Source organism: Dipodomys spectabilis, unplaced genomic scaffold, assembly GCF_019054845.1.
Source record: "Dipodomys spectabilis isolate Male_0828 unplaced genomic scaffold, ASM1905484v1 ptg000157l, whole genome shotgun sequence".
NCBI lineage: Eukaryota > Metazoa > Chordata > Mammalia > Rodentia > Heteromyidae > Dipodomys > Dipodomys spectabilis.
Genome location: NW_024870834.1, coordinates 6,817,486 through 6,829,615, shown reverse-complemented (window position 1 = coordinate 6,829,615; position 12,130 = coordinate 6,817,486). Strand labels below are relative to the sequence as shown.

General features: G+C 54.2%; 1 protein-coding gene across 2 annotated transcripts in view; it reads right to left on the bottom strand.

Moving 5' to 3' along the window:
• Ccdc88c (coiled-coil domain containing 88C) overlaps nucleotides 1–12,130 on the bottom strand; it is a 120,157-nt gene that overhangs the window by 29,736 nt on the left and 78,291 nt on the right. For both annotated transcript variants that reach the window (XR_006149432.1, XM_042692561.1), the window contains exons 11-16: nucleotides 11,463–11,609; nucleotides 10,755–10,899; nucleotides 6,655–6,839; nucleotides 3,589–3,726; nucleotides 1,455–2,525; nucleotides 907–1,034 (exon numbers count right to left, since the gene is read on the bottom strand). Coding sequence is in view for 1 of the 2 variants with exons in the window: in XM_042692561.1 (XP_042548495.1) it covers nucleotides 907–1,034; nucleotides 1,455–2,525; nucleotides 3,589–3,726; nucleotides 6,655–6,839; nucleotides 10,755–10,899; nucleotides 11,463–11,609 (1,814 nt within the window). In the remaining variant the exon portion in view is untranslated. The remainder of the gene's footprint in view (nucleotides 1–906; nucleotides 1,035–1,454; nucleotides 2,526–3,588; nucleotides 3,727–6,654; nucleotides 6,840–10,754; nucleotides 10,900–11,462; nucleotides 11,610–12,130) is intronic.

The window sequence follows — 12,130 nt, the reverse complement described above, 5'->3', positions numbered from 1 at the left end:
TAGGAAAGGTCCAAGGTATGCAATTGCTTGAAACAGAAGACTATTAAGAAAGCATGGCTGGCAAAAGCTGCAGCACAGTCACACTGAAACTAAGAGGCGCTGGCTGAGGGTGTAGCTCAGAGGCGGAATAGCTGCCAAGCTTGCACAAGCGCTAGGTGTCATCCCCTACATCACTCCTCTCTCCCCCAAAACACACATTACAAAAAAATCTCGTCGGTGAACATGGGAGGGAAGAACTGGAAGAAAGCGAGAGAAAGGGGCTGGGAAGGTGGCTCAGTGGTAGAGTGCTTGTCTTGCATGCCTGAGGCCCTGGGTTCGATTCCTCAGCACCACATAAGCAAAAAGAAAAAAGCCGAAGTGGTGCTGTAGCTCAAGTGGTAGAGTGCTAGCCTTGAGCTGAAGAGCTAAGGGACAGCGCCCAGGCCCAGAGTTCAGGCCCCACGACCAGACCCAAGAAAAAAAAGAGAAAGGATGACACTGTCCAAAAAGAAATACACTTATCACCTGACTTATGAAACTGTAACCCCAGCACTTTTATAGCAATAATTTTTTTAAGAAATTAAAAATTTCTCCTTTTATTTCTAAGTTCCAGGAGACAAAACCATAAAATCCCAACCCCACCCCAACCCTAGCATAGAACCCACGAGACTCTCATCTCCAATGAGCCACCAAAAAGCTGGAAGGAGAGCTGTGGCTCAAGTGGTCAAGTGCCAGTGTTGAGTAAAAAAGCTCAGGGACGGTACCCAGGCCAGGTTCAAGCCCTAGGACCGGCAGGTGCACCAAAACAAAATGAGAAACACCAAAAACCCTCCCTAGTTGTGAAGAGTCATGGGGGCCTTGGGCCAAGAGCACAGAGGCTGAGACCAGGCGGTGGGCGCAGTGCTGCTGCGCAGAGACAATTCTCACATGTCGCCGTGACTGTTATCGTCCTGTAGGAGCAGCTCCTTGCTGAGGCCGACCTTCTCCAGCTCGCTGCTCAGCTTGTCCAGCTCGCTGCTCAGCTGCTGGCTCTTCAGCTTCTCTAGAACCAAGTCCTGCAAGAGAAGACACACAAATGTCGGCATGAGGGAGGCGGGGGTACGCAAGCCTCATCTCCAGTCAGCCCGCAGACGGGGAGGGGTGTCTGTCAACCCACCTCGGGGTGGTGCTAAGCTATGGTGTGCCGGTGGCCAGGTGTAAGTGGAAAATAAATGTATTTATTTTCAATCTACCAAGGGGTTTGTGGGGCTGTACCCCGAGTATTAGATCGAGGAGTGTCTGTGCAGTGATGCTCAGGGAAGTGCCGGACTGCGAAGCCAGCAATGTATTGTCGGGAACAAGGTAGATAGCTTGTAAGGCCACCCAGTGTGACTGAGGAACTGTCTAGCATCCAGGAAACCCCTAAGGCAAACACGAAGTTTCCTTCAGTGAAGTCCCATCAACAGCCCCTCCCGTCACACCTGTGGCCAGCTCACCTCTCTCAGGGTGGTCAGTGTCCTTGTGTGCATGGTGACCTGCTTGGTGAGGTCCCTGTTGTCCTTCTCCAGCTCCTTCAGCTTGCCAGCCGCGTCCCGGCAGCGGGCCAGCTCCTTGTCCAGTGCGCGGCTCTCCTTCTCGGCGGCCGACAGCTTGGCGGTGCTGTCGTCCAACACAGCGTCCTTGAGCTCCACCTGCTGCCACAGCCGCTTGGCCTCCTTCTCCAGCTGCTTCTTGTCCTTCTCCAGCTGGGCCACCTCCTGCTCCAGGGCCTTCCTGTCTACCTCGGATCTCTCCAGCCGCTTGTTGGTGAGCCGCAGGGCCTCCAGGTCGCGCCGCAGGGCCTGGTGCTCGGCCTCCAGCTCGCCCAGCTCCCTCTGCAGGGCCTGCGACTGGTGGCCGCTGCTCTCCAGGCTCTGCTGCAGCCGCAGGTTCTCGGCGCTCACGCTCTGGTAGCTGAGCTCCAGGCGCTCCGACTTCTTGCTCAGGGTCTGCAGCAGCTCCACATTCTTCCGCAGCTCCTCCTTCTCCCGCTCCAGCTGCTGGTTCTCCCTCTCGATCTGGGCCATCTTAGCGCTGGTGAAGCGCATGGTCTCCACCATCTTCCGCAGCTCCAGGTTCTCCTTGTCCAGCTGCTTGTTGTCTCGCTCCAGGCCCTCGAGCTGCACAGTCACGTTCTGCAGGGTGTCCAGAGACTTCTTCAGAGTCTGGTTCTCCAGCTCCAGGCCCTGGCTCTCGTGCTCCAGGGCCTCCACCTTCTCCGTGACAGTCTTCAGGGAGGTCACCTTCCTGGTCAGCTGCTCGTTCTCCTTCTCCAGTCGATGCAACTCCTTCTCCAAGGTCTCCACCTGCTCCCCTTTCTCCCTGGCCTTCTCCAAGTCCCGGTGCAGCTGCTGCTTCTCCAGCTCCAGCTGGCTGAGCTTGCTGCTGGCCTCTGTCACAGCCTGGTGGAGGGCTCTGTTCTCCTTCTCCACGTCCTTCCCTCGGGCCTCGCCGCTGCCCTGCGACCGCTCCCTCAGCGACCACATGGCCTGGTGGAGGTGGTCTTTCTCCTGCTCCAGATCCTTGATCTATGGGAAAGCACCAAGGCAGTGGGGATTTGGGCTCCCAAGGGGGCCTGGAAACCGAACACCTCTAGTGATCAATCACCTGACTACGCAACCAATCACATTCCACTGATCCTCTCACGCAGGTAAGAGGGCACAGGTCTCAGTGTCGAGACGGTGATGGGGGAGAATGATGGAAGAGGTGACATTGATCAAGGCTGCCCTGTATTCATCATCTGACTTGTTAAATGAAAAACCCTTTGTACAACTACTTAGAACAAAATGAAGTAACATAAATGAAACACAAACTTGCACCCAGGGCAACCTTCCCTCTCTCTCCCTTGGTCTTTGTGGCCCATCTCTGCTTACCTCTGTGACCTCTTCTCAGACATCCTCCCTCCACTTATTGTTCCCAGCTTCTTCCTACCACAAAAGGCTTCCCGCTGCCTCCTCGCCCTCCACCTTCCTCCTTCCTGGGCCTTGGGGATGCCAGCAGCCACCGCTAGGCTCTCCTGATGGGAGGACAGGCCCTGCAGGTTACCCAGGGTCTAGGCTACGGCTCTAGGGAGAGACCTGTGGAGCTGGATCACTGTCCAGCGTAAAATGTCCAGCTGCCTCCTTCTCTTCCACAACAGGCTGGGAGCAAAACCGTCCGTGGAGCCAGGTGCCCGTGACTGACGCCTGTCATCCTAGCTATTCAGTAGGCTGAGATGTGGGGAGCCCAGTTCAAAGAAAGCCCAGGCAGGAAAGTCTGTGAGACTCTTATCTCCCATAAACCACCAGAAAACTGGAAGTGGCGCTGTGGCTCAAGTGGTAGAGCGCTTACTTTGAGCTGAAGAGCTCAGGGACAGCGCCCAGGCCCAGAGTTCAAGCCCCACAACTGACAAAAAAACAAACAAACAAACAAAAAACCATCGGTGGACGATGGATGCACCTTGCCTTCCCTCACCAGCCTAGCAGACACTGCTGCCCATGGACCAGGAGGCTGGGGAAGTTTTGGCCACAATCCTTAGCCTGGCCCCTCCCAGGGCCAGTGTCCCACGAGAGGTGGGAGGTGTCCCCAGCAGCCGCGGTGAGCACTGCCTACCCGCCGGGCCTTGTCAGCCTTCAGGGCCTCCATGTCACTCTGCAGCTGCTCCTTCTCCCGGATCAGCTCTTCGCTGAGGGTCTCCAAGTCTTGGTGGCTTTGCTTTTCTCTCTCCAGCTGAGTCTGCAACTTGTCGATCTGCAGAGCCAAAAGACCAAGCTGAACGCTCAGGCTGCGTTCTACAACACGACAAGAACTCCTCGGCACCGCCGGAGTCCTGGGAGAGGCCTTGGTGTTGTTCTACACCAAACTCCTGGCCCTGGACGGATACCTCACAGCCCACCGTGGGCACTCCAGAGCCCCGTGGTGCAGCCACGTGCTCAGAGCATCATGTCTTCCGCTGCTCTGTGTCAGACACTGCGCACCCCAGACCACCTCCTTTATACGCCCTGCCGGGAGGCCATGCTCACCCATCTCTCCATCCTCCTTTCCACATTGGAGAGATACCCAGCAGCTCAGAGGCCCATGCTCTGTCCACCAGCTGAATCTGCCACCAAGCCCTGGCCCAGGCCAGACCACACAGCATTGGGCCTAGACAAACAGCTTTCCTCCAGACACCAGGGTGGACCTGGGCCGGAGCCTCCTAGAACACAGAGCTACCGGAATGCCAAGAGGCAGACTGGCACAGCAGGGCCTACAATCCGGTGCCCTGGCCCGCCTGGGCTGCCCTCTGCCTGCACACCAAGCTCCCGCAGTCCAACAGGATCGATGCTGGTCTTCCCCACTGACTATGCGGCCGCCCCTGAGCTTCCGTAGCTGACGATCAAGGCCACCAGCAACTGTCACGCTTGGTCACAGCACCTAACACAGAGTAGGTACAATGCTGGTAGCTGGCCCTTCCCTACAGACCCCTGGGCCCCCTCCCTCTCAGTTTCCCCGGTTTCTGACTGGGTGAGTCTGGGGCAGAGCTGCAGGCCTGTGCTTTACATCTGTGACTCAGTGACTCACGCACAGCCCTGGCTGGGACGGCTGCTCTAAGATGACGGACCTCTGGGAGAACCACTGCATCCAGTCGGAACCTTCAGGGCCACGACACCCGAGGGACCCTGTGAGCAGCAGGGGCGGGGCCTCTGTTCTTACTGTTATCCAGCTGGGGCCTTGCTCAGGCTAATTATGTAAGCACCCCAATCCTGAGTGGCTCCACCTCTCCTCTGAGTCAGGGGTCACCCAACTTTACTGCCTCTCCGGACTCTGCACCCCTCAACTCCCACAGGAGAAGCTGGTCATGGACTCTACCAGTGGGACGGGCCTCCATAACCCAACCTGGGGACCCCCATTCAGCCAGGGCTGCCCGGAAAAAAGGCACTGTGATGTACCATGGACAGCTCTCTCCTAAAACCAAGAGCCCCCCTTCTCGCCTTCCTATCTCTGCCTGTCCTTAGCACAGATCTGGTACTCAGCAAGGAGGAGGGATGCAGTTCTCCCAAAGGGAGTCCTCCCCTCCCGTTCAAGGTCTTAATTTTCCTCACTCTGTCTCCCTCCACCAGTGTTGCCACCAGGCCCTTCGCCCTGCTGTTACCTTCTCTCCCAGGGGAAGGCTGTGACGCCTTCTTCACAGGATTCCTGTAACCTGCTCACTTGCTCCCCACCTCAGTCTTCCCTCTTTTGCGGTTCTCCCCCTCTACACTCCAGTCCCTCCTTGAAGGACACGGGGACCCTGAGAGAGCTCCCTGGCTGCAGGCCCACGTGACCCAAGGGGGAGGCTGTCCACCCTCCCCGCAGCCCAAGACACCTGCCCCAAGGGTGGCCATTCTTCCTCGGCTCTGGGAATGAACTCCTGTGACATCTATATAAACTCGCAGACACAGAGGAAGGAGACACATCTCCAGGATCCCCAGAGATGACAAGAAGCTCTAGGAACTATGGATCCGCCAGACATCTCAGGCCTCGGCCAGCCTGCAACCTGGCTGAGCAACTATGGCTGACGGGGACAGCAGGGCCCTGCTGACTGCGAAATACCAGCTTCATAGAGGGGCGGCAGGACTCGTGAGAAGGGAGAAAGGGAATTCAGGCTGAGGGTCACAGGGGCCAAGTGCAACCTCCTGCTGGCACTGAAGTCCTCACCCTCCAAATGCCAGAATGGCAGCTGCGTGCCAGGCACACCGGGGCCAGGGAACAATCCACAGATACACACAGCAGACACGAGGCCCGCCAGGCCGGCAGACTGCAGCCAGCCCAGCAGCAGCGGCCTGCCCTCCCAGCTCCCTTTGCCCCGCACACTGTGCCAAGACATGGCGGCCCCAGGGCTATAGCAGGCAAGGAAGAGACCAGATTGGAAGCAGGAGGCTGGGACGTGATGACAGGCCGGAGGGGAGCCCGCCCTGCCTTTCCGGCATTCTGTGGCAGATCCCGCCATTCTCATCTTGCTACACGCCAGCTCCCGTTTGTCGTGGCTAAGACAGGATGGCCATTTTGTTTATTTGATCCTTTGTTCTGAGCTATGTAGCCCTGGCCAGCCTCCAACTTATGATCTACCTGCCTCAGACTCCCAAGCGCCGGGTATACAGGTATACCCAGCCTGGATGGCCATTTATGAAGACATTCTCTGCCCCAGGCCTCTAAGAATCTAATGTACGAAACCTCCTGTCACCTTGTCCATGCTTGCACTGAAAGATGTGGCATTGGACTGGAGACCTCCACCAAAACCAGTGACTGGCAGCTGAAGTGCAGTAAGGCACACAGCACTTCAAGGGGCCCAGTGCAGCTGGGGTCCCTGAGGGTCCTCCCACTGCAGGGCAGGATGAGCTAAACGGCTCTCAAGGGTGAAGGATCTGCAGGCGTGGCCCTCTCCCTGTGGATCGTGTTCCTCCCACTGGCCCTGCAGCTTAAGCAAATGGGTTGGTGGGACTCAAGAGACTAGTGAGGAGACACCCCAACTCCAGAGGTGCTGACCAGCATGGAGCCGCCAGCAGGAGTGCTTGCCTCCTCCCTCTGTCATGACCCATATGGGGGGGGGGGGGGGGGGGGAGGTGTCACGGCTCACGAGGCAACTGCGTCTCCTTCAGTCCTATGACCCAGACTGCCCAGCCCAGTCCCTGAGCGCCCCGCCCCACCCACACCGGTCACCTTCTTGCTCAGCTGCTGATTCTCCTTCTCCAGCTCCCCGCACTTGAGGCTGCTCTCTTCCAGCGCCAGCGATGCATCCCGCAGCCCCTGGATGGTGCTCTGCAGGCTCTGGTTCTCCTTCTCCAGCTTCAGGATGCGGCTGGAGGCACACTCATTCAGCTCAAACACGAACGACTTCCTGGAGGCTGAAGCACCACATCAGTCAGACCCCCGCTTCCCCTTGGGTTCCTCCAACCGATGCCCTGCAGCACGCACTGCTGCTTCGGCCAAAGGAGAAAGCAGGCTCTACTATGAGAGTAAAAGACCATGCATGGGACGCACAGGAATGGCTGGTGGACTGGGCTTAAAGTGTTCATTCACTTAAGGGTTTCAGGGACCCAGAGACAATTCATAGGTGGGCGACATTTCCTGTGTCCCCTCCCAGACCGGTGGGAGGGCAGGGAAGGCAAAGGAAGTGACAGGCCGTCTGTCACAGGTGCTAGAAATCTGTACCCCTGCTTGCCAGCCAGGACCAGAGCTTTGACACGGGGATTATTTCTCGTGACTTCACAATACTTTTGAAAAGAAAAGGGAGACGATAACACATGTAAACTGCTTTAAAAACTCTAAGTGAGATGAAAATATATGCTAAAGATTTCTAAAAGGAGGGCTGGGAAGGTGGCTCAGTGGTAGAGTGCTTGCCTTGCATGCATGAGGCCCTGGGTTCGATTCCTCAGCACCACATAAGCAAAAAAGAAAAAAAAAAACAACGGGAAGTGGCGCTGTGGCTCAAGTGGTAGAGCGCTAGCCTTGAGCTGAAGAGCTGAAGGACAGCCACCCAGGCCCAGAGTTCAGGCCCACTACTGGACCCAAAAAAAAAAAAAAAAGATTTCTAAAGGGAGCTGGACAGGCTCACGCCTGTAATCCCAGCTACTCAGGAGGCTGAGATCTGAGGATCACAATTCAAAGTCAGACTGGGAAAGTCTATCAGACTCATCTCCAATTAACCAACAGAAAACAAGAAGTAGAGATGTGGCTCAAAGTGGTAGAGCACTATAGCCTTGAACAAAAAAGCTTAGAGACAAGGCCCAGGCCCCAAGTTCAAGCCCCATGACCAACTCCCCCTCACCTCCCCCCCAAAAAAAAAGATTTCTAAAAGGCAGATGATCTACTCTGTCCTTTTTTTTTTTTTGTCGGTTGGAGAGCCTGAACTCTGGGCCTGGGCGCTGTCCCCAGCTCTTCAGCTCAAGGCTAGCGCTCTATCACTTAAGCCACAGAGCCACTTTCAGCTTTTTCTGCTTAGGTGGTGCTGAGGAATTGAACCCAGGGTCTCATGCATGCAAGGCAAGCACTCTACCACCGAGCCACCTTCCCAGTCCCTCTACTCTATTTATTTATTTATTTATTTTTGTTGGTTGTGGGTCTTTAACTCTGGGCCTGGGCGCTGTCCCTCAGCGCTTTAACTCAAAGCAAGCACTCTACCACTTAAGCCACAGCGCCAGTTCCAGTGATGCTGCAGAACTTCCAGCTGCAGGACTTCAGGAAAGTCACGGCTTTTCAGCCTTGAAGCAAGGATAGAGGCATTCCCTCTATCCTCCACTGGCCCCGCTTATTTCTTGGAGCCTTTCACACCCACACCTCGGTGCCCTGGTTGCAGCCCAGGTGTTGTACAGATGGGGCAAAGCCATCAATCTGTGCTCTATGCAAGGTGTGCGCTCAGGTCAAAGATGTTTGTTTCTGCCCTTGCATTTCCATCCTCTCCCCAGGCTTTGCATGCCTGCAAGGCCTGAATGGGAATGTATGAAAGAGCTGAAACCACAGCAGGCAACATAGCATGGGGAGGACGTGCCCTGTGCTAGTGCCAACGTACAGAGCAGGAGACCACTAGGTCTCAGTCCAAGTTCTGCTATGCAAAGAAGCTAGCCTAACCCAAACACCTAATCTAAAATAAAACTCCACAAATTCAGAACCTGAAGTCACTCAGTACCTCTGTCACATTTATAAAAAGAAAAAAAAAGAGCCGGATGCTGGTGACTCACACCTGTAATCCTAGCTACTCAGAAGGCTGAGACCCAAGGACCACAATTTGAAGCCAACTCGGGCAGGACAGTCTGACACTCTTATCTCCAATCAACCACCTCCAAACTGGAAGTGGAACTGAGACTCAAAGTTGTAGAGTGGTAGCCTTGAGCAAAAGAGCTAAGGGACAGTGCCTAGGCCCTGAGTTTAAGCCCCATGACTGACAAAAAAAGAATGAAAGGAAGGAAGGAAGGAGGGAGAGAGAAAGAGAGAGAAGGAAGTAAAGAGAAAACACTTTAAAAAGATAGAGCACTGGTGACTCACATTTGTAATTCTAGCTACTCAGGAAGCTGAGATCTGAAGAATATGGTTCAAAGCCAGCCCAGGCAGACAAATTCAAGAAACTCTTATCTCCAATTAACCAGCAAAAAGCCAAGAGTAGAGTTATAGCTCAAGTGGTCAAGGGCCAGCCTTGAGGAAAATAAATAAAAGCTAAACAAAAGTATAATCTTCCCCTCCCCTCTACCAAGTTCAAGCCCTAGTGCTGACACAATAAATAGATAATAACAAATGGGAGCTTGGGGACATGGCTCAAGCTGTAGCAAGGACAAGGGCAAAACCCTGACCAAACCTTCCTACTGCCAAAATGAAAAAGAACAACACAAATACACTTTTAAAACTAAAACTAAAGCTGGGTGCTAGTGGCTCATGCCTTTAATCCTAGTTACTCAGGAGCTCTGAGGACCTTGGCTCAAAGCCAGCCCGGGCAGAAAAGTTCTCCAAGAGGCTCTTATCTCCAATTAGCCATTCAAGAACTAGAAGAACAACTGTGGCTCAAAGTGGTATTTCTGTGCTAGCCTTGAGCAAAAGAACTCAGGGACAGCGCCCAGGCCCTGAGTTCAAGCTGACAAACAAAACAATTCTCATAGTCTTTCCTTGCCCTGGCTGGCTTTGGACCGTGATCCTCAGATCTCAGCCTCCTGAGTAGCTAGGATTACAGGCGTGAGCCACCGACGCCCGGCTAATGATGGCATCTTTCAAGCCAACAATGCCATGAAGAGTAATTCAAGATGATCAACCTTCAAAGGCTCACAAACTCCACTGGATAATGAACTGAGGCCTTCTAGTCCACCAGCCGCTGGTCCTGCAATGTGACAGACCCTGGATGGGAAACTGGCCTAGGTAGCTTGTAGTGCCTCTCCACTCCAACAGGAAGCAGAGTTCCTCCTGGTACACAGGCATAAAGCAGACAAAACCTAACTTCACAGGGACAGCTTCACACGCTGCTTTAAGTCAAGAATGGGTAAGACCCTTGGAAGAAGCAACATTCAGCTGCTTTCAATATCCCCATTAGCAGAATTCTTAGGAGGTATCATAATTTTAAAAAGCGATCACCAATATCAGCCTGAAGCTCCTACCCTTGCAAAATGCTAAGCTAATATTAATCTGTAATATTGGTGCACGAGGACTGTGAATGTGGCTATTTTTAAACACAGGAACTGGCTTATTGTTTGCTCAGTGCTGAAGCTTCCTGCTCTCTCACCCTTCCCACCACTGACAACTACCTTGCCTTACCTTGGTGTGCCTGCAGAGGGCAGCAGCGGGAGCCCAGGAGGTGCGGAAGAGCCTAGCAGATAAGCAAGAATCTCCAACTGGGGGGTGGAGATGGCAGCCACTTAGCATCCCCACCAGGGAAATAGAGAACAGGCTGCATCCATCCTGACCAATTATGCAAATGAACGGAGGAAATCACAGCCAGAGTATATTTATAGCAGGGATTACCAACCACTAGGGACACCCCTGCCATCCAGGCTCTCAGCATCCACAGACAGGCTAAAGATGTCCTCAGGGTATCAGCATGCTGTGATCTGGAGGCTCCCGAGAATCCATATGGGAACCCTAGCAGCCTGGCAACACTTAATTTGTATTTCACGTCTTGACATCAGGACCGCCAGAGCCCTCATGTTTTCCTTGGGGAGAAGGGTAATGAAACTGTTCCAAATGGCCTTTGAAGGAAATCATATTTTCTTGGGATGAATGGATGGGCTGCCATGAAGACTCAGAGCCAAGGGTTCAGCTCCTAGCCATGGGGCACCACCTACCGTCTGACATGTCTGCATTCTTGGACAACTGCTCCAGCTCCCAGCCCAGATGGGCAGACTCATTCATGCTCTGCTTCTGTGCAATCTCAAGGACCATGTTTTCTTCCAGCAGCTCTTCAATTCGTTTCTTATCTGTGTCTCGGTCCTCGGGTAAGAGGAGAGAAGGATGAGGCAGGCCTCCGGACAGGCTCGTGAAGCTGAGCACCGGCCACCATCTACTGTGGATGAAGGGTGTCGAGCACCTGTTCACTTCCACATCACTGCTGCAAGGCCCTTGGCCTGGCCAGCTAGGTTATGAGAAGGGCTCTGAGGCCTCTACCTGAACGCAGTCTGATCAGAGGGGGGCTCTGAAGCAGCATGTAACGATGGGCACCTGGGTGGCTTCAGGGCTGAGGCCTGGGAAGCTGTGAGGGGTCTACACACCAGCGCTCAGCGCGTGCCGGAAACACCAGCAAGGACCCTTCTTGCAAAAGACACATGCACCCATTCACCTTTGCAGAGACGCAACCCACAAGAAGAGGGCCTAGCTGTTTCCAGGGTGGGAAATGCCCACCACGCAACATTCCAGGCAACCGCTGCTGACATTCATGGTGATATAGCAGCGGCAGTGGCTGGGGTGGTGGCTAGAACTTCACAAGGCCTGGCCTGGGGCAGACCCCGCCCCACCCCTGCCGCCAAGTGCTGCCCGCCCGGCTCGGTTCGCAATACCAGTTCCAGGTCATGGAGCTTGGATTTCAACTGCAGGTTCTCTTTCTCCAGTTCGTGGACCTTATCACTGCGGGCCCGGGAGGCTGTTAGCTGCTCCTCCAGCATGGCCTTCGTTTCGATTAAAATGATGTTGTCTTCTCTCAGCTCCTGGTGAGCAAAAACACACAGGAAAACCATCGGATATAGGTACCAGATGACGGCCAACAGGATTCTCAACCAAAGCTCCTTGGATCCAACAATCAAGCTAGGGACAAACCAGTGGCAGGCAGCTTTGCCTCTACTGCTTCCAGCCATACAGGCCTCTTGATGAGGCAAGGACAAATGCCTATTTTCTGGGGGAGGGGAAAAATCAAGAAAATGGTTAAAGCAGGACTGCGATGACTCAGCCTTGTAATCCTGTATCTCCAATGGGAGGTGGAGATGAGAGGATCTGTTTAAGTAACTAAAAAGTTAAGATCTTTCAGATCCCATCTCAAAGAACAAGCCCAGGACGGCAGTGCATAATCCCAGACACTCAGACATAGGTAGGAACACCACAGGTTGGAACACCACAGATCTGTGGCTGGCCCCAGGAGAAACTCCAAGACCTACTCTAAAAAACAAAGCAAAAGCAAAAGGGCTGGAGGTGTGGACCACAAGGTAGAGCACTGCATAGCAAGCCTGAAGCC